The sequence below is a fragment of the Puma concolor genome, chromosome A1 (assembly GCF_028749965.1).
Source record: "Puma concolor isolate L17-30 chromosome A1, mPumCon1.1.hap2, whole genome shotgun sequence".
In the NCBI taxonomy this organism is placed as follows: Eukaryota; Metazoa; Chordata; class Mammalia; order Carnivora; family Felidae; genus Puma; species Puma concolor.
The window spans coordinates 40,531,833-40,559,701 of record NC_141667.1 but is presented as its reverse complement, the minus strand read 5'-3'; the positions used below and the strand labels follow the sequence as shown (position 1 = coordinate 40,559,701).

General features: G+C 36.2%; 1 protein-coding gene and 1 non-coding gene across 3 annotated transcripts in view; both read right to left on the bottom strand.

Moving 5' to 3' along the window:
• NDUFS4 (NADH:ubiquinone oxidoreductase subunit S4) overlaps positions 1-27,869 on the bottom strand; it is a 112,657-nt gene that overhangs the window by 68,913 nt on the left and 15,875 nt on the right. For both annotated transcript variants that reach the window (XM_025924192.2, XM_086678658.1), the window contains exon 2: positions 3,712-3,790. In XM_025924192.2, coding sequence (XP_025779977.1) covers positions 3,712-3,790 — 79 coding nt within the window. The remainder of the gene's footprint in view (positions 1-3,711; positions 3,791-27,869) is intronic.
• TRNAQ-UUG (transfer RNA glutamine (anticodon UUG)) lies at positions 19,496-19,580 on the bottom strand. Its single transcript is given in 2 exon segments — positions 19,496-19,530; positions 19,544-19,580. It is a non-coding gene; the product is annotated as a tRNA-Gln (tRNA).

The window sequence follows — 27,869 nt, the reverse complement described above, 5'->3', positions numbered from 1 at the left end:
CTCAGTAATAAATCGCTTTCTAATAATTGTGGCTGATGAGTAATATAAAGAGTAACCTCAAAAGAAATGAGAACCAGTTAACTGGAAATTTTTAAAACAGAAGTTTGAGAACAAGTTGTTTGGTCTAATAAAAAGGACAGAAGATTAAATTATCTTTCCAAATCTCACTCTATGAAGTTACCCAAGAAGGCAGTCTTGGGGAAAGTTTACAAGTCTTCCTTCATGTTCCCAACCCTTACCCTCCAACAGTTCAGCTTTTATCTAGTTAATTACTTACTGGATTTCCCCATACAATTTATCTTGAATAAAAGGTTGAACAATCTTTCAAACGAGAAATAATTGGATTCAGTAATAAAACTAGGTAACATTTAAAGTTATCCTCTGGCTTTAAATTCCCAGGATCCATTTTACAATAACCACAAAAATTTATCCTCAACTAAGCTTAGTCCATATGCTAAAGCCCTCGGCTATAATAGGTTATCACCTGTATTAATTTTAATACATTATATAAGAATATCCAATAGAAATCATGATAATGGCCAATTAGCTTACCTTACATTAAGATTTTAGCTTTCATCCAATTTCGGGTACAAATATAACAGTAATCTTGTGTTGAGCAGTTAATGAAGATGGTATACTTAGCTAATAAATTGGTTTACATTACATATCATGTTAAAATGCTGCTTCCACATCTCCTTCTAAAATACTTACATTTACTTAACATTTTTGAAATATTCTTATCATTAATGTTAATATACAGACGATCCCCCACCCCCACACCACCCTATCTACAGTTTTGCTTTCTGCAGTTTCAGTTACCTACAGTCAACCACAGTCCGAAAGCTAGTGATTCTCAGGGCGCCTGGGTGGCTCAGTGAGTTAAGCATCTGACTCGGTTTCGGTTGAGGTCATGCTTCACAGTTCCTGAGATTGAGACCTGCATGCGACTCTGTGCTGACAGCACGGATCCTGCTTGGGATTCTCTCTCTCCCCCTCTCTCTGCCCCTCCCCTGCTTGTACTAACATAAAAGAAGAAGAAAGAAGAAGAAAGCTAGTGATTGTCCTTCTAACATATCTAAAGGTCAATGTTAGCCAAATGCTACATCACAAAGCCTGTATCATTCACCTGACTTCATCTCACCACGTGAGCATTTTGTCATCTCACATCATCACAAGAGAGAGAGACCACATTCACATAACTTTTATTAGTATATTGTTACAATTGTTCTATTTTATTATTGTTGTTGTTAATTTCTTACTGTGCCTAATTTGTAAGTTAAACTTTATCATAGGTATGTATGTATAGGAAAAACATAGCATATATAGCATATATGGTATTATCCATAGTTTCAGGCATGTACTGTGGGTCTTGGAATGAATCCTTCTTATTCAAAATGCATATATAATCAAGTCCAATTGCTCAATATTTCTAGAAGTACCCTTCAGTCAGTGGTCATGTCATTACTCTATCAACTGAAACATCTAGTAATGTGTAGGAACAAGAAGACTGAAACCCCTATCAGCGTTATGCTACCTATCTGAGTATTTAATACAGCATTTTAATATAAACCTAAATCAATGGCTAAACCTCAGGTTTGAAAATTACCTATAGGTTTGAATTACTGTTCAAATATTACTTCAATAGCTATGAATAATTTATGTGTAAGACTTGAATTGATTTCAGCTGGAATACCATACTGACATTTTCACTAATACACTTCAAGACATAACAAAGCTGAGAAAAATCTACACAGGGCAACAAGATTCATTGAAAGTATGCAACTGATATGAGATAAAAAATGCAAAACTCAAAGCGGTCTGTAAACCTCTCTGGTAGGATTCACAGCATCTTGTTTAGAACAACAGATTGCTACCTCACTCATTCTTCAAACTAGAAAGAAGAGAACTCAGAAGCATTACTAATAAACTCTATAAAATTTGAAAATTTATTATAGAGAGTAAACCCCATAATATTAGAACAAGAAGCCAGTCTCTTGGTGCTTAGAAGATAGTCATTGGAAAAATTCAAGCAGTACCGTCGTTAATTAATGAACCCATGACATGGGTAATTCATCCTCCTCTCACACAGACCTCTCTCACTTCTTTTATACTTGACTAAGCAAGTGGTGTTCGACTAATATTTGAAGAATAAGTAGATGGCCCCTGGTTGAAGAACTAAGGGATTGGTGAAAAGCATCTAGGCAGAATGAACTGGAATGTGAATGCCCCAAAACAGGAAAACAAGTTCCAGGCTTGGTGTGGCTAGAGCACAGAGTATAAAAGACAGTGGTACAAAATAAACCTCGAGGGGAAGGCAGGCCTTAAATCATGCAAGACCTCAAGAACCATGTAAGGATTTTAATGTTAACTTCTAGGTCAGTAAGAAAACCAATGGATTTTACACACAAGAAGTGACAAAAACAGCAGTTAAAAAAGTCTATTCTGATGATCCTTTGGAAAATGAATTAAAGGAAGATTGAAATATCTATAGAGATCAATTTAAAAACTACTGTAGCAATCTAAGTGAAAGATGATGCTGGCCTAGACCAGGATGATGGCAATGTCAGCAAGCAGATAGAGACAGTTTAAAGATAAAACCAACCAGCCTTAAGCCTGACATGTGAGTTTTCCAAACTATCCGTCCCTTGTCTGTTAACTCATTTGTTTATGTACCTGTTAATATCTCTAATGGTATAAATGGTGTTTAGATCATTTTTAAGTGTGACCTATTATTTAAATTATGCTGGGGTGCCTGGGTGGCTCAGTCTGTTAAGCAGCTCAGGTCATGGTCTCACAATCATGAGATCAAGCCCTAAGTCGGACTCCGCACTGATCATGGAACCTGCCTGGGACTCTCTCTGCCCTTACTCTGCTCCGGTGCATGCTCTCTCTCTCTCTCTCTCTCTCTTTCAAAATAAACGTTTAAAAAAATGAAAAATTAAATTTTGCTTACTGAGTGATAAAAGAATGTACAATTGGAGGAAAAGTAGTTAAGAAAGATACCCACACATTTGATAATGGTAAACCAGATAAAAAATGAGAAGTATGCTTACACTATTACACATTTTTATAAGTCTTAGAGACTTTACAAAATGTATGCTATTTTACAATATAGATATAAACAAGAAGTTGTATCTAAAGTAACAGCACACATTGAAAAATTTTACAAGTGACAGTGACCAAAATTCTATCTGCTACTGATTAACAGAGTATTATTTGTTGCTAGTTGTAACCTCTCAGGCATAATGTAGAAATGCAATTTGTGTGTACATATATACATATAATAACAATACAATAACTGGTCCCATAAAAACCCAATATACTTAATTTTAGGTACCACCTGGTGTCTTACAATTTAAACAGGAGTGTAGCTGAGAAAATAAAAGTTACATATTCATTCATATGTATACTCAATTTGTATTTGTTAAATTAAAATGTTCTGATTGTTACTTATAAACACCACAAAAATGAAGCCTTTTGCCATTTTAACCTCTTAATATCTTTATATGACTTAATATTTGTGTATTACACTTAACACAAATTGTCTTTATCTTTTTGTGATGAAAATTTCTTCTTAAAATTTACACACAATCTAGAAATTTAAATTCAAATCATTTTCCTAGAAGAACCCAGAACACGATACTGAAAAGCTGTTATACAAAAATAACCCTGAAGGCAGAATCACAGCCATGTACAGTAGAAAATTCTTACCAATTTTTCATCAACTGTTATGAGCTGTGCGTCTCGAGCTGGGTCCTGTGCCAGCCTCCATGTGGAAGTGCTTAATGACCTGCAGTGCAAGACTTTAAGTTAAAAAATGATCCATGCAATGAGAAAAGAGAGGCAGAAAAATCTTACATAAACAAGCTACTAACAATATCTATCTTACAAAACAAAAAGAACAGAAAGAAAGAGAAGGCACAAAAATCCTTTCCTCCCCAATTAGTTCTATCTGCTGAGTTTCTGGCAGACTCACTTAGGAGTTCACAACAGGCTGCACTTTATGTCAGTCTATAGACTCTCTGTCACAGAAAGGCTGTCAGTGACAAGTACTGAACACTGTGGGTCTACAGTAGCTGGTTTGTCACTACCAGGAAGAAAAATGCAAAGCTGTATCAACTCTTCTGGAATACTGATTCTTAAATGATGGCATCGGAAAGAAAAAGAAAAATCTCAATCATATTCTTAATGGCCTAAAGTAACTGTAAAATTATATCATGTTAACAAATAAAAAGTTTCTTCATTTTAATTTCAAAACAGAAGTAATTTAACTAGAAATGATTTGTATGATCATGTTAACTAACAGTTTGGTTTATTAGTTAACTAGTTATTAGTCTAGTCCCATATCCCATTCACAGAACTGAAGAAAGTCTAAATAGTTAAAATAGAAATATTAACTCAGAAATATAATGGGCACCAAATCTAATTCCTTTATATTAGCATCATCCCAAACCTCACCTGAAAGAAATTACTTAAAACTAACAGGTTTTTTTTAATTTCATGTACACACTGTAGTTTATACTAATGAATTTCAGAGCTGTCACTGATTGTGACAAGTTAGCATTTGAGATTTTTCCAAAATATTAAGCCATCCAATGTAGATTTCTTTTTCGAAAGTTAGCACCTACAATTGTGACTCAAACTTCAAAACCAATAGAATATACAGTATTGAGTTCTTTCTGTTTTAAATAAAGTATAATCACCATAATTCTGACACAACATAAATACTAATTCCTGATGCAAAACTTCATGTTCAACTTTCAACAGCTATGGTATACACAGCTTTATAGAAAATCCACCTACTAATAGCATAATTATTAACTGATAATAGAGAAGATTTTTTTGCTTTATGAACATATACTTTTTTAAATGTCAGTTATTTCCCAAAATTAATAATTAGCTATTACTTTAAATACCCTGCTCAGAAATACATATTCACAAAATACATCTAAATGGAAATTATTTTACATTTTTACACAAATAGTTAAAATATATGTTCTGGTTGTTAAATTAAAGTAGTATAATTAGCACTTTCAAAAATCTATTTACTCTGGGAGCAGGGGGAACAGCTGGGACTGGATTTCAGCTCAGGTCATGATCTCATGGTCATAAGATCTAGCCCCGCTGGGTGTGGAGCCTGACTGGGATTCTCTCTTTCCCTCTCTATCTGCCCCTCCCCTGTATGCAACTCTCTCTCTCTCTCTCAAGGAAAAAAAAAAATCTATTTACTCTGGAAATCGTTAAGAGAATAACATGACAATAAAAACATTCTGAATACTTTTAACTAAATCTATATATTGTAAGAAAAAAATTAAGGGCACCCAGGTGGCTCAGTCAGTTAAGCATCCAATTCCTTGATTTCAGCTCAAGTCATGATCATTAATTTTAATAAAGTCCAGCTCATCTATTTTTTCTTTCATGGATTTTGCTTTTAGTGCTGTATTTAAAAACTCAAAAGCAAACCAAGGTACCTAGAGTTTTACGTTATCTTCTAGAAGCTTGATAGTTATGCTTCTTCCATGTAGGTCTATGATCCATTTGAGTTAATTTTTGTGAATGGTGTAAGGTCAGTGGGTAGAGTACGTGGACATGTTGCAGTTCCACTTAATAAAAAGATTATTTTTTCCTTTGGATTGTCTTTGCTCCTATCTCAAAGATCAGTAATCTATTTGTGTTGAAATGTTGAAATTTGTGTTATCAATTCTATCCATTGATTTATTGGTCTATTCTTCACCAGTTCCACACTGTCTTGATCACTAAAGTCAGGATCAGACCTATAACTTTGTTATTCTTCTTCACTATTACACTAAATATTTGAGGTCTTTTGTCTTTCTATATAAGCTTAGAATCAGTTTCTTGACATTCACAATACAGCTTGCTGAGGTTTTGACTGGGATTGTGCTGAATCCACCAATTAAGTTGGGAAGAACTGGCATCTTAACATTATTGAGTCTTCCTGTCCATATATATTTACTAGGATCTTTGATTTCTTTGGTTGGAGTTTTGTAATTTTCCTCACATAGATCTTGCAAATACTGTTTTTATTACTTTAAAATATACTCTTCAACAAGCCTTAATGGTGAAAAGATAAAAAGAAACCAGTTGCATTGGAAAATATCTAAATAAGAATAAACATTACTGATTCAAAGTACTAACACTATTCTCCCTTTGAAACAAATTAACTTTATCAACTAAGAATAGTAAAATTCCCATAACCCTTGTAGCACTTTGAAAACATGGCTCCATGAGGTGCCTGGGTGGCTCAGTGGGTTAAGCATCAGACACTTGATTTTGGCTAAAGTCATGCTCTCATGGCTCTTGGGATAGAGCCCCAGTTGGTTAGCACAGAGCCTCCCTGGGATTTTCTCTCTCTCCCCCTCTGTCTCTTCCCAGCTCGTGTGTGCACATACAAGCTCTCTCTCAAAATAAATAAATGAACGAACGAATGAACGAACGAACGAACGAAAGACAACACGACTCCAAATTTCTTTGACTCTCCTCTCTCCCACCAAGAGCTGCAGGTTCCCTATTCCTAGAATCTGAACCCTGTGACTGCTTGATCAATATAATACAGAAGTGAAAATATGTGTGTTTCCAGACCCAGGCCTTAAAAAACTAGTAGTTTTCATTTCCTGTCTCTTACAACATGGCTTCTTGGGATATTCACTCTTGGAACCCACCCATCATGTTGTAAGGAAGTCCAAGGTGCCCACAGAGAGATCCACGTCAGGAAAAATCAATCAATAATCAATGTCACTTTGCCAGCTATGTGAATGATCCTCTAGCCCAATTTGAGAATCCTAGCAGACACCACATGGAACACAGACAAACATGCCTGCCAAACCCTGCCTAAAATGCAGATTTGTGAGCAAAACAAATGACTGTTTTTGTTTTAAGCAACTGAGTATTGGGATAGTTTGTGTCCAACTATAGAGAATGAAAACATCCCTACAAATAATTGAAGATGATGTTATAAACATTAAAATTGAACCAGTAACTTCAAAAGATCAGAAATGATCTGTTCAACTTCTAGACAAAGTTAAATTCTTAATCTTATAGAAATTATTAAGGAGGCAAATCCTTAACCTTCTGAATAAACCAATTTTTAATTGTCAATTTACTGGAAATTGAATTAATCCAAATTCACATTAAATCAGAAAGTGTTTAGTTCCATAAAGAAGTATTAAATCGTAAGAAAATGTTACTAAGAATTCTAACTGAAACATTAAAATAAAAATGTGTACACATTTTCTATGTCACAATAATTATCTCAGATTTCAAATATGTTGGCATTTGGGTCAATCACCTTCAAGTTAATGATCTTGAAGCTTTTCAAGATCTTGAATCAATAGCGAAAACTTAAACTGTCATCATATTGTACTCACTAGACAGAAGCAAGCAAGAACTGTTAATGGAAAAAATAAAGATGAAGGGTCAAGCGACCATTTTAATATTCTCGGAAAACATGTGGAGTGAAAGGAAAATCAAGGATACTACAAATGCTCTGGTTAAGTTCAGTGGAGGTAACAGTGAAAATAGTTTATAATCTACTCATAAATAAGTTCCTCGATTCTAATTCAGATTTGTCACAAAATTTCCAATCTTTACCTACAGGACTTAATATTATCTTAAAGTGTTCCGCTGGTCAGGTGAGCAAAAATTAATGATCTCCTTCTCCTGCTTACAGTTATCTTTTTTCCCATTCTTCTAAGTCAGGTGGAACTTGGAGCACAGACTAATAGCAGTTGTGCCTCTGGATACAACTCAAGCCAAAAACTCAAACTAATCCTTTGAGAGTCATCTAACAGATGAAGGAAAGATTTGTGCAAGAAGGATAAGGGTAATTATGCTTACATAACAGACTTTGGAATGAAACTGAGGAGTAAAAGGAGAATGTGGGCAAGGTTTTGGAGGATGATAATGAAAAAACTGGAGGGCATGATAGAAAATGTAAAAAGAAATAAATATACCCAAGTTTATAACAACAGGTTATCAAAATAAATATAAATGAGGTAAAAATAAAGAGAATAAGAAACATAGATGTCATAGTGATAAAAGTATTTATATTACAAAACACAATTAATATATGAAAAGTTCACATTTAAGAAGGTCAAATCCTTGAGCTATACTGGCCAATAAAGAGTAATTCTACTGGTTTAAAATGCATTAAAGGAAGAAATTTAGTTGCTGTACTTTAGAATGTCTTGTAAATAATTGGAAGCAAATTCACCATAAAGATGTCAATTATTAATCTACAAGTTAAATATAATAATTCTAACCGAATTTTTATGTAATTAGAGGATTCTCATTGGGAAGAAACAATTCACAAAAATAACTAAGAATGTTTTGAAAAACAACTAGAAGGTAGGATATGCCTTGCCAACTAATATGCTACAGTAATTAAAATATGGTAGTAGCACAGGCACAGACACGTATCATATAAACAGTACAGATCAGAGTACAAAAACAGGTAATATAGATTTGTAAATCTATTATACAATTAAAGTGCAATTTCATATTAGTGGTTAAAGGATGGACTATTTAATAAATATTACTGAAACAACTGGCTAGCCTTTCACGGAAGAAAAATGTTTGAATCCTGTATAGTTAAATCATCTACCAAAGAATTCCAAATGGATTCTGTCTCCGTGTCCCTCCCTCCCTCTCTCTCTCTTTCTCTCTTTCTCTCTTTCTCTCTTTCTCTCTCTCTCTCTCTCTCTCTCTCTCTCTCACACACACACACACACACACACACACACACACACACACACACAGTTTTGGATATAAATTACTGAAATCAAATATACTGGATGGAAAAGTTTTCTTAACTAATACACATGGCACAGTACCTACAAACCATGAAAAGAAAAATAACTTCAGAACAACAGAAGGTACTATGAACTAAAATAAAGGAAATATCAGAAATAATAAATACAACATACAAAGCAGATAAAACACTAATATCTAGAATATATAAAGGACTCTACCACCCCTCAAAAAAAGAGAAAGAAAGCAGAAAAAATATACATGGTAGATATTAATACTAACTGTATCAATAATCACTTTAGGAATGGTATAAATATACCAACTGAAAGAGGAAATGTGACAGAGTGGATTAAAAAAACCAAGAACCAACTATATGTTGCCTAAGGGAAACCCATTTTAAATACAGAGACACAGACAGATTAAAAGTAAAGAGATGGATGGGGCACCTGAGTGGCTCAATCAGATAAGCATCCAACTCTTGATTTTGGCTCAGGTCATGATCTAAGGGTTCATGGGATCAAGCCCTGAGTCAGGCTCTGTGCTGACAGGACGGAGTCTTCTTGGGATTCTCTCTCTCCCCCCTCCCACCTTCTGCCCCTCCCCTGCTATCTTTGTCTCAAAATAAATAAATATATTTCTTAAGTTGAAGAGATGGAGAAAGACATACCATGCTAACAGTAATCAAATCTTACTGCAATAGCAATATTAATCTCAGACAAACTAGACTTCAGAACAAGGAAAATTATCAGGAATAGGGGCATGTGGCTGACTTAATTGGTAAAGACTCTTGATCTCAGGGTCATGAGTTGAGCCTCACATGGAGTGTAGAGATTACTTTAAAAAAATTATCAGGAATAAAAAGGGGTATTATATCATAAGAAAGGGTCAATTTTCTAAGACGACATTAACATTCCTTAAAGTATATATGCCTAAGAGCATATCAAAACATATGCTGCAAAAATCCAAAGAGCTACAAGGAGAAACAGACAAATTCCTTATTGTAGTTGGAAACTTCAACACTCTTCTAACAGTAACTGACAGAGCCAGCCAGCAGATCAGTAAGGATACAGTTGAACTGAAGAGCACCATCAATCAAATGGATTTAATTGACATTTACAGAATACTTCATCCAACAACAGCAGCATACACATCCTTCTAAGCTCACATGGAACATTCACCAAGATAAGCCACATTCTGAGCCATAAAACACACCTTAACAAATTTAAAAGAGAAATCACACAATGTATGCCAGTAGTCAAAAAAGGAGTTAAACTAGAAACCAATAACAGAAAACTGGAAAATCCTCATTATTTGGAGATTAAATAATACACCTCTAAATAAATTATGGGTCAAAGAAGTCTCAGAGAAATTTTAAAATATTTTGAACTAAATGAAAATGAAAATACAGCTTTTCAAAATCTGTGGGATGCAGCAAATGGGGTGTTTAGAAACTTACAACATTGAACACATACATTACAAAAAAGTCAAAATTCCATAATCCAAGTTTTTAAGAAAAAGAACTAGAAAAGTGCAATATAAAACTAAGGCAAACAGAAGAAAAAATAACAAAAATTACAGCAGAAATCAATGAAATTATAAACAGGAAGTTGGTTAAAAAAAAAAAAAATCAACAAAACCAAAACCTGTTCTTTGAAAAGATCAGAGGAACTGATAAGTCTCTGGCCAGGCTAACCAAGAAAAAATAGAGAAGACAAAAGTTACCAGTATCAAAAACAAAAGAGGTGTCATCACTATTGATACCACAGATATTAAAGAGACCATAAAAAATAGGGGCGCCTGGGTGGCTCAGTTGGGGCGCCTGGATGGCTCAGTTGGTTAAGTGTCCAACTTCGGCTCAGGTCATGATCTCACAGTTCATGGGTTGAGCACCATGTCAGGCTCTGTGCTGATAGCTCAGAGCCTAGGGCCTGCTTCTGATTTTGTGTGTCTCTCTCTCTCTGCTCCTCCCCCACTCATGCTCCGTGTGTCTGTCTGTCTGTCTCTCTCTCTCTCTGTCTCAAAAATAAACATTAGGGGCGCCTGGGTGGCTCAGTCGGTTAAGTGTCCGACTTCGGCTCAGGCCAGGATCTCATGGTTCGTGAGTTCAAGCCCCGCGTCAGGCTCTGTGCTGATGGCTCAGAGCCTGGAGCCTGTTTCAGATTCTGTGTCTCCCTCTCTCTCTGCCCCTCCCCCATTCATGCTGTCTCTCTCTGTTTCAAAAATAAATAAACGTTAAAAAAAATTAAAAAATAATAATAATAAAAAATTAAAAAAATAAACATTAAAAAAATTAAAAATAAAGGGATAATAAAAAATATTATAAATACCTCTGTGCCCAAAAATGTAATAACTTAGATGAAATAAACTAATTATTTGAAAAACACAAACTACTAAAACTCACACAAGGAGACATAACCTGACTAGGCCTATAGCTGTTAAAGAAATTGAATCAGTAATTAATGACATTCCAAAAAAAAAAAGCAAACACCAGGCCTAGACAGTGCTCTTCTCTACAACCTTTTCCAGAAAACAAAAGCAAGGGAACATGTTTTAACTTATTCTATGAGATCACCACTATCTTAATACCAACACAAAGGGGGAAAGACACACACACACACATTAAAAAAAGGAAAACTATAGACCATGATCTCTTATGAACACATATGCAAAAATCCTCAACAAAATATTCACACACTGAATCCAACAATGTATAAAAAGATTTATATATCATGACCAAATGGGATTTATTCCAGGTATGCAAGACTGGATCAGTATTTGAAAATCAACTGATGTAATCCAGTACATCAACATGCTAAAAAAGAAAAATCATGTGATCATACTGTCACATAAAAGACATCTGACAAAATCCAACACCCATGCATACTACAAACTCTCATCAAACTAGGAACAGAGGGGGAATTTCCAAAACTCATGAAGAACACATACATGAAATCTACAACTAACATACTTAAAGGTAACTATTCCCAAGACTGGGAAAAAGGCAGGATATCCCCTCTCGCTACTCCTATTTAACACTGGATTGGAAGTCTTAGCTAATGGCAATAAGACAAGAAAATGAAATAGTAAGTATACATATTGGGATACAAAATATAACACTGTCCTAGTTTACAGAGGACAACGTTGTCTATAAAGAAAAATCCCAAAGAATTATCAAAAAACAACCTAGAGCTAAAAAGTAATTAAATAGCAATTTGTGGGATATGTTAATACATAAAACCAACTGCCTTCTTATACAACTAGCGATGAATAACTGGAATTTGATATTTAAAATGCAATACATTTGCATTAGCATCAAAAAATAAATATTTAGGGGTAAATCTAACAAAATACATATAAGATCTATATGAATAAAACCAGAAAACTGATAAAAGATCACAACATATCTAAATAAATGAAGGTACATTCCATGTTCATGGATAGGAAGACTCAATACTGTTAAGGCATCAATTCTCCCCAACTTGATGTACACATCCAACACAACAAATCAAAATTCCATCAAGTTATTTCATGGATATTGGCAAGCGAATTCTAAACTCATGTGGAAAGAAAGACAAAAGACACAGGACACCTGGATGACTTAGTCGGTTAAGCATCTGACTTCGGCTCAGGTCATGATCTCATGACTTGTGGGTTTGAGCCCATGTCAGGCTCTGTGCTGACAGCTCTGAACCTGAAGCCTGCTTTGGATTCTATGTATCCCTCTCTTTCTCTCTGCCCTCCCCCACTCGTGCTCACGTGCACAAACACGCTCTCTCTCTCTCAAAAATAAACATTTTTTAAAAATCCTTTTTTAAAAAGAAAGACAAAAGACCCCAAATAGTCCACATAATACTGAAAAAGAATAACAAAGTAAGAGGACTAAACACTGATTTCAGATTCATTACACACATCACTAATCAAGATAGCATGGCACTGGCAGAAGAATAAGCCAATAGATCAATAGAACATACCAATAGGTAGCCCAGAAATAGACTACTCTAATATGATCAACCAATCTTTGAGATAGGAGCAAAGACAATCCAATGGAAAAAAGGTAATCTTTCTATTAAGTGGAACTGCAACATAACCACATACAGAAAAAGTTATCCACCCACTAACCTTACACTGTTCACAAAAATTAACTGAAACTGGATCATAGACCTAAATGGAAGAAGCAAAACTATCAAGCTTCTAGAAGTTAACATAGAACTCTAGGCACCTTGGTTTGCTTTTGAGTTTTTAGATACAACACTAAAAGCAAAATCCATGAAAGAAAAAATAGATGAGTTGGACTTTTTAAAAATTAACAGCTTCTGCTCTAGAAAAGATGCTTTAAGACAATAAAAAGACAAGCACAGACTGGAAGAAAGTATTTGTAAAACACATATCTGATGAAGAATTTGAATCTAAAACATACAAAGGGGTGCCTGGGTGGCTCCATTGGATTGAGCATCCAACTTTGGCTCAGGTCATTATCTCACAGTTTGTGGGTTTGAGCCCCGCATCAGGCTTTGTGCTGACAGCATAAACCCTGGAGCCTGCTTCAGATTGTGTCTCCCTCTCTCTCAGCCCCTCCCCCACTCATGCTCTGTCTCTGTCAAAAATAAACATTAAACATACAAAGAACTCTCCAAATTCAACAAAAAAAATGGTCCAGTTTTAAAGTATGCAAAAGATCTGAATAGATACCTCACCAAAGAAGATATATAGATGGCAAATAATCATATGAAAAGTTGTTCAACATATTTCATTAGGGAATTGAATTCAAACAATGAGATGCCACTATGCACCTATTAGAATGGCTAAAATCCAAAAAACTGACAACACCCAAATACCGACAAGCATGTGGAGCAACAAGAAGTCTCATTCATGCTAGTGGGAATGCAAACGGCACAGCCACTTTATAGCACAGTTTGGCAGTTTCTTACAAAACTTAACATACAATCCAGCAACTGTGCTAGGAGTTATTTACCCAATTGAAATGAAAGCATATGTCTACACAAAAATCTGCACAAGAATTATTTATCACAGCTTTATTCATTATTGCCAAAAACTGAAAGTAACCAAGGTGTCCTTCTATAGGTCAACTGGTAAACTGTGGTGGAGCCATACAATGGAATAGAATTCAGTGAGAAAAAGAAATTGGCTGGAGAAAGTATTTGCAAATTACATATCTGACAAGGGATATCCAGAATATAGGGGCACCTCGGTGGCTTAGTCGGTTAAGCGATCAACTTTGGCTCAGGTCGTGATCTCAAAGTTCGTGGGTTTAAGCACAGAGCCTGTTTCAGCTCCTCTGTCTCTCTCTGCCTCTCTCTCAAAAATAAACATTTAAAATATTTTTTTAAATGAGAAAATGACTTAACAGACATTTCTCAAAGGGAGATACACAAAAGGCCAATAAACATATGAACCACTGTTCAACACATCACTAATTATCAGGGAAATGCAAGTCAAAACCAAAAGACACATCATACTCATTAGAAAGGGGAAGGAAGGAAGGAAGGAAGGAAGGAAGGAAGGAAGGAAGGGAGGGAGGGAGGGAGGAGGGAGGGAGGAAGGAGCAAGTGCTAGCAAGGATGTGGAGAAAATGGAACCACTGGTGGGAATGTACAATAGTGTAGATGCTATGGAAAACAGTATGACAATTCATAAAAAAAAAAAAAAATTAGAAATACAATTACCAAATGATCTAGCAATTCTACTTCTGGATATATATTTAGAAGAACTGAAAGCAGGATCTGACTAGATATTTGTTCACCAATGTTTAGAGCAGCATTATTCACATTAGCCAAAAGGCAGAAGAAACCCACAAATGGGATGAATGGATTAAAAATAATTTAGTGTAGGGGTGCCTAGGTGGCTTAGTTGGTTAAGTGTCCAACTCTTTTCTTTTTTAAATGTTTATTTTTGAGAGAGAGTGAGAGAGAGAGAGAGAGAGAGAGAGAGAGAGAGAGAGACTGAGAGAGAGAATGAGCGGGGGAGGGGTGAAGAGAAAGGAAGACACAGAATGTGACATAGGCTCCAGGCTCTGAGCTGTCAGCACAGAGCCTGACGTGGGGCTCAAACCCACAAACCGTTGAGATCATGATCTGAGCCAAAGTCAGGCGTTTAACCAACTGAGCTGCCCAGGCACCCCTTAAGTGTCCAACTCTTGATTTCAGCTCAGGTCATGATCTCATGGTTAGCCCCCACACTGGGCTCTGTGCTGACAGGACAGAGCCTGCTTGGGATTCTCTCTCTCCCTCTTTCTCTGCCCTTCCCCTGCGCACATGCTCACTCTCACTCTCATAAAGTAAATATTAAAAAAATAATTTAGTATATACATACAACAAAATACTCTTAAAAAGAAAGGATATTCTGACACATGCTACAACACAGAGGAACCCTGAAGAAAGGGTTATATCACATGCTAGGTGATATAAGCCAGTCACAAAAGGACAGTGTATGATTCCACTCAACATGAAGTACGTAGAGTAGTGAAATTCATAAAAACAAAAAGTAGAATGGTGGTTGCCAGGGACTGGGAGGAGAGGAGAATTGATAGTTATTGTTTAATGGGTACAGAGTTTTAGTTTTAGAAGTTGGAAAAAGGTTCTGGAGGTGATGGTAGTGATGGTTACACAGCAATATGAATTTACTTATGTCACTGAACTACACTTAAAAATGGTTAAAATGGTAAATTTTGTATTATGTAAATTTTACAATTTTTAAAAATATACGCCTTGTAAAGAAACTGTTTACCTTGTTTACACCACTAATAAAGAGGAATACACCCATACAAGTTTGTCAAAGCTACTGATTTATAGCTTTACCTACAGAAAGCTTCTTCATGTATGTACGTAGGTCTATATGTAATCAATGTCTTCACACATTTTTATTTATTATTTTGAGAGACAGAGAGAGAGAGAGAGAGCAGGGAAAGGACAGAGAGAGAGGGAGAGGCAGAGAGTTCCAAGCAGGCTCCCCAGCACAGAGTCTGACGTAGGGCTCGAACTCATGAACTGTGATCATGATCTGAGCCGAAACCTAGAGCTGGATGTTCAACTGACTGAGCCACCCAGGCACACCAATCTCTTCACAGATTTTTAGAAGACCAAATTGAAGATGTTGAACTTCAATATGATTACTCATCTGTACTGCCTCAGGTAGCATATTTTCCAAAAAAATATGCATGTCTGGAGGTGCCTGGGTGGCTCAGTTGGTTAAGCATTCAACTTCAGCTCAGGTCATGGTCTCGCGGTGAGTTTGAGCCCCACCTTGGGCACTGTGCTGACAGCTGGGAGTCTGGAGCCTGCTTCAGGTTCTGTGTCTCCTCCTCTCTCTCTGCCCCTCCCCCGCTCATGCTCTGTCTCTCAATAACAAACATTAAAATTTTTTCAAAAAAAATATGCATGTCAAGTGCACGTCTATGTAACACGAAATAAGTGATACTTTATTAACATACTAATACCAATTACCACCCTAGTGATTTTTCAGACCATTGCTTTGGCACCATTATTCAACACATGTTTTTCATAATAATAATTGATACTTTTCATGTTATCAATAGTTAGAGCAAATCTTCTTTAATATATCAATGATTATAAAGAACAAAACACAAGGAAAAGCAAGCCCAGGATGAACAAACTGACTACTCTAGTCAAGTAACTATTGGACATTTTCAATGAGGTTACCTACCTCATTTACCTTTTAGCATCAAGAGCCTTAATTCATGACAGTAGTTCTTACTTCAGAGGTACTATCTTTAACAAACAAACAAAACAAAACAAAAAAAAAGATTCTACTAATCAACCACACAAAATTCTCTATGTTCCTCACAAGGCTTATGTGTGAACCATTACAGTTGTGCCCAGTATTCTAGTTCTCATTCCATGCATATGGCAAGATTACACTTCACCATCATCTCTAAAGTTAGGTGTGGGCATGTGACTTATTTCAGCCAATGAAAGAAAAGGAAGTGGCACTATTTAGTAGCTTTAAAAGTCAGTGCATAATTGCCTATCTCTTTTCCCCTGTCAGAGAAACCAATTGCCTTTTTTCCTCTGTCAGAGAAAACAACAGTGGCCAGTGAGGACAAACAGTGGAGAAGTAGAGCTTCTGGCTGTCCCACTAGGGATATGAAACATGAACAATAAATAAATCTGTTAGTTTTAGCCACAGATATTGTGGGGTTTGGTATCTTAACTGATATAGCTTGATAAGTAATTCTCTTTTCAAGTACTTCTCTAGGGAATGCCATATGAGAACTTAAGTTGTATAATGCCTGTTTCACATTGACTGTTTAAAATAAAATTCCATCACAGAAAATGTGCTGAAATTATAAGACATGAAAACTGAACAGACTAGCACTCATCATCTAGCAATAATCCATCAAAGAGAAAGCTACTTGGTAGGTGCTGCTTACTCTTCAATTCATAGATAAAGTATCTGTCCTTTAGCAGACCTAGCACTCTTGGGCACGCAATTTCTTAAAGTCAATGATTACATGATTGAGATCAATTACAAACACATTTAGAAGAAGAAAATCACTAACATTTTTTTTTTTTAACTTCATGACACAATTGGGAAAACAGCCATGTAGTAACTTCTGTATCAGTCAGACCCATGTTAAAATTTCAGATCTGCCACTTAAGAGCAATATGATCTTGAACAAATTACTTCACAACTCTGCACTTCAATTTCCTCATCTGCAAAAATAAGGATAATAATAACTCACAGAATGAGTGGCAGAATTACACAGACTGTTAAGTAACAGGCATGGAGTGTGGGGTGTACAGAAATGTTCACTTCTTCCCCCCATTAACAACATTATCAGCTCATTTAGGGGCAAGAGAGAAAAGGGAACCCTATAAAAGATTGACAAACACATCTTTTCCAGATTAAAGAATGTAAACAGCTAACTTTCCTTTTTCTGTCCAATTCACTATAAAGTGCTACCAAATCCACTCCTGTCCTTATTCCCTCCCACCTTGACCAATAAAACAATCACTTGATTGGTGTCCCTGATTCTAGTCTTATCATCTTTAAAGGCATCTTCCACATCACCAAGTAATTACAACCAATCATTCCACTCCACTACTTAAAATCCTTCATTGGCTGGTGGTAATTTATCTTAAAATATGGATGGAGTACTGTGATATATATAATTTACTTTCAAATAGCTTAGGTAAAAAAAGAATATACGTGTATGTCCATTTTGCTCATATACATACATATGCATATATAGTCATATATGTAAATTTTATACATATAATACATAAATGCAAAATGAGCAAAAAACAGCAAAATATTAACAATGATAAACCTAAGTGGTGGGTTTATGGATTCACTGTAGTCTAACTTTTTTGTATAAGGTTTTAATAAAAACTTGAAAACCTGAGGGGTGCCTGGCTGGCTCAGTCAGTGGAGCATGCAACTCTTGATCTCAGGGTTGTAGGTTCAAACCCCATGCTGTGGGTAAAGATTACTTAAACAAAATAAAACCTTATAAAAAGTTGAAAAAGCAAAATGAAAAATATTATTAGTATGCTTTATTTATGGAAAAATGGAAAGAGTAAAAATGTATTTACTTGAATATGCACAAACTCCAAGCATAGGAAATTATTAACAGTGATTTCTTGTTGGGTGGGGAAAGCAGTGGGAAATGAGCAAACAGGAAACAGAGATGAGAAAGACTCATACAATTTACATACACAGAATTCTATGACTGCATTATCTCTTTAAAATATTACACTGAAAAGTAATGTTGACCATAGTTTTACACACTGCATACTGTGAGGATTAAGTGAGACAATGTATATAAAGCTTTAGTAAGTGCTTGGTACTTGGTCAAGGCTCAGTAAATGTTAGCTAGTCCGGCTGTTGAAGAAAAAATAAATCTTCAGTATTAATAGTACCATCTAATATGTACCAGTTAATTTTAATCTACACCCTCAGATGGTTAGTTGTGCTCTCCAGAAATGACTACTTATGAACATGAATTCCAAATCACCACTACCAACATTTATATTGAAGGATTTTTTTGATTGGTCAAAGGCAAGACTGAAATTATTTTTCCTTGATGAAATGACTAGAATCTGAAATATATGACTGCTAGGAAAACCACGTGGGCACCACTAAGAAAGTTTAACAATTTAGCAACCTTAGCAGCCTAGACTTTTCGAACAACACTCAGTACCATTTGGGCCCAGGATCTCCCACTTCAAAGAAGCCACTGTTGTCTAACATGACCATTCTTGCTATCAGACTACTGCTACTGTTTATCTTTTAGTGAACCAAGTCTCTCATCACAGAGTCTTCATGGAGGACCCTGCTATCTGACTTGACAGCACACCATTCTGCCACCCACACCACAGGCCCAAAATGGAGTCATTTATGCTGGGCCAAGTCACCAAACTGGGGCTTAATATCCAACTAATTGCAGTTTCAGCCTCCCCCAGAAATGTGGTTTTAAACAGTCGGGAATTTACTGGTCAGCACCAATGAGGTAATATGGGCCTGTCTCCATTCCCCAAAGGAAGATGAGATAATCAACCTAATAAGACCCTCTCCCCACTCCAAGGTAGGTGACCTTACCCCAAAAAATCCTTTCTTCTGTTTATTTTTTTTTAATTTTTTAATGCTTATTTACTTTTGAGAGAGAGACAGAGTATGAGCAGGGGAGGGGCAGAGAAAGAAAGAGACACAGAATCTGAAGCAGGCTCCAGGCTCTGAGCTGTCAGCACAGAGCCTGACGCGGGGCTCGAACCCACGAACTGCGAGATCATGACCTGAGCCAAAGTCGCATGCTCAACCAACTGAGCCACCCAGGCGCCCCATCCTTTCTTCTGTTTGTAACTTCCTTGTCCTGCTTTTAAAAACCTTTGCCTTTCTGTACTCTCTGGAGCACCTTTCTAGACAGCATGCTGACCAATCCATGAATAAACCCAATTAGATCTTTAAAATTTACTTGGTTGAATTTTTGTTAACAATTCCTATCATCAGAAGTCGGTACCATCTACCTTTAGTGAACCAAGGCATCCCCGCATAGAGCTAATAAGAAGATTAAATGAGGTATAAATGATAATAAGCACTTAACACAGCTTTTAATCTATTCCAAGTAAAATTACCAGCAATCATTATTACTTTGAGAAACTAAACTTGTTAAATCAACAATTCCATTTAGAAGTTTTAAGTTTTTATTAGATTAACCCTAGAATTCATACCAATTCTAAGACATGGATTCAACTACAAAAAAAATTTCACATTAAAAACAAAAAAAATTCAGATTAAAAACAATTGGGGGCACCTGGGTGGCTCAGCCAATTAAGTGTCTGACTTCAGCTCAGGTCATGATCCCACAGTTTGTGAATGTGAACCACACACCGGGCTCTCTGCTGTCAGCACAGAGCCCATCGGGATACTCTGTCCCCCTTTCTCCTTGCCCCTCCCCCCACCTCAAAAATAAACATTTTTTTTAAAAAGCTTTAAAAATAACTAAACAACAATTCATTTCCCAAAATAGCTATAGTAGATGTTTGCTACCTGTGACCTATTTTAGAGCATTTTTTGACATCAGGCACAAATCAAAGAAAGATTTAGTGGGGTGCCTGAGTGGCTCAGTTGGTTAAGCGGCCAACTCTTGACTTCCGTACAGCTCAGGATCTCACAGTTGGTGAGTTCGAGCCCCACATCAGGCTCTGTGCTGACACTGGGGAGCCTGCTTGGGATTCTCTCTTCCTCTCTCCCTGCCTCTCCCCACCTCATGCTTTCTCAAAATAAATAAACGTTAAAAAAAGGAAATATTTAGTAATAAATTACTATATCTAAAGATGAGTTAATAAAAGAAAAACTGAAAATATTCTGTACTAGTTTAGTAAAGCAGTGCCACTTTGAAATACAGTATTATTTTTAAAATAATGTATGTCTGTAAAGTTAATTTGTTTAAACAAATTCAAATAGAATCTAAAAAAACCAAAAGTGTAAAATACAATCTAGACTTACCACTTCATAAACATAACACAACAATATATATGCACAAGAGCACAAAAAGCTACATAAAAACAAAGGCACACACACACACACACAGAAAACTTCATAGTGGTTAGCTTAATAAAGAAAATAGGCTGTTATTATTCAACTAATAGTTTTATAGGCACTGATACCATTAAAAAAAAAAAACAACAATCACTGTAAAATTTATCCAAATCCAGTCAGTAAAACTGCAGACTGATAATCCTGAACAAAGTAATTAAAAATTGCACTGACTTCAGAAAATTACTTAGCTAAACACCTAAGTCTATTGTCAGGTGTATATACAATTTGATTTCAATCACAAAACTAATATAATCAATAAGAAAATGAGACATGAAACTAGTACTTTTTCCTTTGACCTTTCATAATTACATTCCATCTTTTAAAAATATTCACCTAAAGATTTTTGTCTTGAAATATAATTGACATAAATAGCATATTAGTTTCAGGTATACAACATAATGATTCACTATTTGTATATATTATGAAATGATAATCACAGTGAGTCTAGTTAACATCCATCACCACACACAGTTACAAATTTTTTTGTGATGAGAACTTTCAAGACCTACTCTTTTAGCAACTTTCAAATATGTAATACAGTGTTATTAACTGTAGTCACTATGCTATACCTTAAAAAGATGCTTTGACTTTACATTTTCTTGACGAATATCCAGGCAGTAAAATATTCTTTGAAGAAAAATCTAATGATCTGGCAAGAGCTAATACTTCAATTACAAAGTAGTATATCTATGTTCAAAAAGCCCAGATGAACTCTGCTGACCATATATTTAAGAATGTAGGGATGCCTGACTGGCTTAGTTGGTAGAGTGTGTAACTCTTGATCTCTGGGTTGTGAGTTCAAGCCCCACATTAGGTGTAGAGATTACTTAAAAATAAAATCTTGAAAGAAAGAAAGAAAGAAAGAAAGAAAGAAAGAAAGAAAGAAAGAAAGAGAAAAAGAAAGAAAGAAAGCCAAAATTCTAATTCTTATTCTCAATTAATCAAAAATGATGATGATTAATTAAAACATCTATGTTGGGGCACCTGCCTGGCTCAGTTAGTAGAGCATGCAACTCTTGACCTTGAGGTTACAAGTTTGAGCTCCACAATGGGCACAGAAAAAATAAAATCTTGAAAGAGAGAGACACAGACAGGGAGGGAAGAAAGGGAAAGAGAAAAAGAAACAAACATCTATGTCTTATGCACAATGCTAGACTCCGTAGCTAGCTTTAAAATTTTTATTGGATAAAGGCAGACATATAAACAACAATATCAATGTCACTGCTTTGAATGCTAGTAGTAATTTCTATGATAATAGTACATATTAGGTGCTTTTCCATTTATGGAAGAACAACTGTATTGGGCACTGGGAAGTACTGTGGCAGATGGCAGGACTATCAAGTAAAACTTCCTTAACAATGTTGCCACAGGGCGCCTGGGTGGCTCAGTTGGTTAAGCATCAACTTTGGCTCAGGTCATGATCTCATGGTTCATGGGTTCACACCCCACATTGGGCTCTGCACTGACAGTGTAGAGCTGCTTGGAATTCTCTCTCCCTCTCTCTCTGCCCCTCTCCAGCTTGCTCTCTACCTCAAAATCAGTAAATTCAAAAAAAAAGTTTAAACATCACTTTCTCTATGGAGCATCTTTTGAATTTACAAGCTTAGACTATAATACTAATTTTATGTGGTTTTAGAGTACTCTGTTTTTTTTTTTTTTTTTTTTTTTTTTTTTTTTTTTTTTTCAACGTTTTTTATTTATTTTTGGGACAGAGAGAGACAGAGCATGAACGGGGGAGGGGCAGAGAGAGAGGGAGACACAGAATCGGAAACAGGCTCCAGGCTCTGAGCCATCAGCCCAGAGCCCGACGCGGGGCTCGAACTCACGGACCGCGAGATCGTGACCTGGCTGAAGTCAGACGCTTAACCGACTGCGCCACCCAGGCGCCCCAAGAGTACTCTGTTTTTAACTTTTACTTTTTCTAGTGCTTGTTATGCTTCATTGTGATTGCTTATTTCCTTGTCTCTGCTTCCCACTAGACGTCAGTTCTTTGAGAGCAGGAACTGTTTCTTCTTCACTTTTGTGTTTCACAGCATTACACAATCTTCAGCAAAGAAAAGATACTCAGTAAATACCTATGGGCTCATTTGATTATGGAATTGTATAAACATTTAAAAATATTGCATAGCAGCCATTTCCTTAAGCAGGATAGCATTTCAGATTTTTTTCCTCATGAACCAACTCTTTAGAGTTTTAAATGTAGCCATCATGGTCAGTGACATCACAGATTACTGAAAAGTGATGACTTACAGGTTAATGACACATCCTCCTCTTCCATTTCTCGAATAATAGTATCACAGACTTTATCTTATGGCAACATTTACTAAAATGTGTAAGGAGAATTTTGTCAGAAAGACAGCTTTCATTGCAACTTGAGTTTTCACTAGGACTCCAAAATTTTTCATCAAAGCAAGAATAGAAAAGATGAACATATATTGCACATATAAATACTGCCAAGAGTATTTTTTTCTGTAATAAATAGCTACACAGCTATTACACTATAGATTTTGGAATTGCTGAATGCTCAAAAATGCTCAAAATGCAGAATACACCCTGACTTTTAAGAATGAGAATTACACATTCTGCTGTTACAGCCCACATTAAACAAACCACATAATTTTACTTAAATTTGTTCAGTTCTATTTGTTTTAGAAATAAAATCAATTAAAAATGGAATCTATTAGGGTTTAAGGCATTTTGGAATATTGTAGATATTGTTAAATTTTATTTAATTTACTGGGAGGGAGTTGGGAGAAGGCAAAATATGAAGCAATGGTGGAAAAATAAATATTTGGGGGGAAAGAATTCATGATTTTTCAACTAAAATTTGAACTGTTTTGTGGTACTATATATAATTTTAAAATAAATTATGAGCATGTTTGCCAAGATTGTACCACACATAATAGGCACTTAATGGGAATGAATCAAAGTAATATGCTAAACATTTTTTAATTCCCTTTTCAATCCTGCATCATTGAATGCTTGGTGAAAACAAAAGTATCTGGAGAGTACAGGCAACGTTTTGAGTTTTTTCTTTTTTCTTTTTTTTAGGTTTATTTATTTTGAGAGAGAGAGAGAGAACGAACAAGTGTGGGAAGGCCAGAGGGAGAGGGAGGAGACAACAATACATGGGTTTCTAGCTAGGTAACTGGCAAGTTACTGGTAACAGGAACTAAGGGAGAAAAAGAATGGAGTGGTAGAGGATATGATCATAATCAAATTGTTTCAGATATACTGTGATTGAGAGGCCTGTAAAAAATCCAAGTGGAGACATCCAAGTAGAGATCTAAGGGTCTAGAAGTCCAGAATTCAAGAAAAGGATGCAGAGTTACGTCTCAAAGGAAAGTAGGTCCAAAAGTCAGTGTGTTAGGCAAAAACTACAAAGAATGAAATTTATCTTTGGAAATCCTTTAGGAAGCCCCTTACCAGTAAAGATATACCATCTCTTTTTTTTGTTCTTTTTTTTTTTTTAAACATTTTTATTCACTTTTTGAGAGACTGAGAGAGACAGAGAGCAAGCAGGGGAGGGGCAGAGAGTGAGGGAGACACAGAATCTAAAGCAGGCTCCAGGCTCTGAGCTGTCAGCATAGAGCCCGATGCGGGGCTCAAACCCACAAACTGCGAGATGACCTGAGCCGAAGTCGGCTGCTTGCTTAACTGACTGAGCCATCCTGGTGCCCCATACCATCTCTTAATAAGCCAGTCATCTCGCACCGGAACAACTGCTGTTTCTTGGTTGAGTACTAAATAATAACTAAGTAGAATAATAAGAGAATTCAGTTGAATTTTTAAATGTTTTTACACATCTTTTACCCTTTTTAAGTTGTGTGCTGACTGGCTTGAGTGAAAAGTATATATTATAGCAAATGAACCATATACATTTAGGCTTGAGTACAAATAGATGGTAACTGAAGTCATGGTAGATAATGAGATACAAGGAAAGCATATTAGTTTTCTACTGCCGCTGTAACAAATTACCACAAACTTAGTGGATTAAAACAACATAAATTTATTTTCTTACACTTCTAGAGGTCAGAAGTCCAAAATGAGTCTCACAGGCTAATAATGTGTCAAGCAAGACTGGTTCCTTCTGGAAGCTCCAAGAGAGAATCTGTTCCTAATCTTTTTTAGCTTTTAGAGGCTGGTGGCATTCCTTAGCATACGGTCACATCGCTCCAGTCTCTGCTTCCATGGTGACATTTGCTTTTCCTCTGACTCATAATACATCCTTCCTAATAAGACCACTGTGATTATATCGGGCCTGCCAGGATTACCTCCCATCTCAATATCCTCAACTTAATCCTATCTGCAGAGTCCCTTTTGCCACCTAAGGTAACATTCACAGGCTCTGAGGATTAGAACATTGGATATATTTGGGAAGGAGACAACTATTCAGCCTACCACAGACAGAATGCAAATAACGGTATTGGTAATTCTCTAGTTCTTATACTGGATGGTGGGTCCACATGAATTCACTTTGTCAGTATGCTTCCTAAAATATGTATGTTACATATATTCAAGTGACACAAAATATTATATAATGTAAAACATTTTTAAAAGAATAAAGAGCTATTAAATCAAATGAGAAATATTGACAGCTCAAGGAATGGGCAAAAGATGATGGGGCACTCAAAGGGAACTGAGAAGGAGAAAAGCCAAAGTATAAGTCAAAGGAAGAATCTTTCAATTACAAGAAAGTCATCTTTTGGGACTGCAAAGGTCACATAAGATAAGGATTGAGAAGAGTTTATTAATTTAGCAACAGGGTCACTGTCGACCTTGATGAAAGCTATTTCAGTGGAATGGTGGATGCCAAAAATAGATTGCATTGAGCTGAGGAGTGCATGGGAGGTCACAATCTGGAAAAAGCCAGGTGCAGATAATTCTTTCATATACACATGAATAAAATACTGTAAATAAACAAACAAAATCCAAGTTGCTCTCATAATCCAGGAAGAAGAACTACAATCTAGGTAAGGTTTATGAAAGGAAAAAAAGAAAGGTGAGAAAGGAAAGAACAAAAAGGAAAAGAAAGAAGCCACAAAAGAAAGAATAGGGCACCTGGATGGCTCAGTCGGTTAGGGGTCCAACTCTTGTTTTTGGCTCAGGTCATGATCTCATGGTTCCTGAGTTTGCACCACCCTGGGGGCTCTGTGCTGACAGTGCAGAGCCTGCTTGGGATTTTATATATATATATGTATATATATATATATATATACATATATATATATATCTTGAAAAGAGAGATTATGATATCCACTTTACAAAACAGAAAACAGGCACAAAGAAGGCAAAGAGCTAGGAAGTGACATAGGTAGGTAGGACTCAAATATAGGTGGATCTGACCAAAATGTGTGCTCCTAACTGCTGTTGGACAGAGATGGTAGACTGGACTGATACGTGAAGTAAAGTAGTTCAAGTATGAAGCTAAGAATACAGCCTGACAGCATGGTGAATATCAGGAGTTAATATGTCTATCTCTGGAAAGCAGTTTTTCCTGAAGCTTGGGTCAAGGACACTAGTAAGACATTGTTAAGGGGACTGGCCAAATTAACAGTTTGAACTTGAAGTTGAAAGTTTAAATTTGAGACCAAAATAAAAATCTGAGCCCTAATAAGGAATCACTTATCAGCATTAACTAAGATGTACTTAAACCATGAACTCATCAGCAACAGAACAACCATGTTTTAAGTCTTAAGGGAAGAAGAAACTGAAATTTCTAAAATGACCTCAAATGCATGTTGTATCCATTCCAGTACCAGCTATGCACTAAAGTGGTATGCTTTACCACATTAAAACCACTTTATCACATTTAAAGTGAACGACATTAATAAAATGGAAGACAAGGAGCGCCTAGCTAGTTCAGTCAGTGGAGTGTGCGACTCGATCTCGGGATTGCAGGTTCAAGCTCAATATAGAGAATACTTACAAATAAAATCTTTTTTTAAATTTATTTTTAACATTTATTTATTTTTGAGAGACAGAGAGAGAGAGAGCATGAGCAGGGGAGGAGCTGCAGCTGGCTCCAGGCTCTGAGCTGTCAGCACAGATCCTGACATGGGGCTCGAACTCACAGACTGTGAGATCATGACCTGAGCCAGTCAGATGCTTAACTGACTGAGCCACACAGGCACCCAAAAATAAAATCTTAAAAAATAAGAAGAAGATGGAAGACCAGGCTACCACCATATTAACAGTCAAAGATGACAGTGGGACAGGAGCAAGAGCCTAAAACGCAGCTGTAGAAAAAATAATTTAACTATCTTAGAATTATTCAGCAGTATCAGTGAAGAGAAAATAATCCAGAGAATGAGATTAGGAAGGTTACCAGCCACTAAACTTATCTGTTAACATTCTCAAATTCAAAGAAAAATCTGTAAATTGACCTTTGTTTACTGGAGTATTATACACAATCTCTGGTCAACTACCTGGTACATAGTACGGAAGTATTCTGCCATTATGAATTATTTATTTTGTAAAGTTTATTTATTTACAGTGAGAGAACATGTACAAGTTGGGGAGGAGGAAAGGACAGAGAGAGAGAAGAGAGAGAATCCCAAGCAGGCTCCATGCTGTCAGCACAGAGCCCAATGTGGGGCTCAATCCCATGAACCATGAGATCATGACCTGAACCAAAATCAAGAGTCGGTCGCTCAACCCACTGAGCCACCCAGGCACCCCCATCATGAATTCTTTAAACATGAAATTTTACAGAAGAAACCATCCCTTTCCTAGAGACTTCTATTACTATTTAGTTAAGTAAGTTGTAAGACCTCAGTTTCCCAATCCTTTGTCATATCCTTCAGAGTACTGGTGAATAAAGCAAATTCCAATAAATGTGAGTTATTTACAACCCTAGCAATCGATTAAACTATAATTGTCAATAGACCATCTAAGATGAAATCATTCAGGGGTGCTTGGGTGGCTTAATCCAGTTAAGCGTCCGTCCAACTCCAGCTCAGGTCACGATCTCGCAATTCGGGAGTTCCAGCCCCACATCAGGCTCTCTGCTGTCAGCGCAGAGC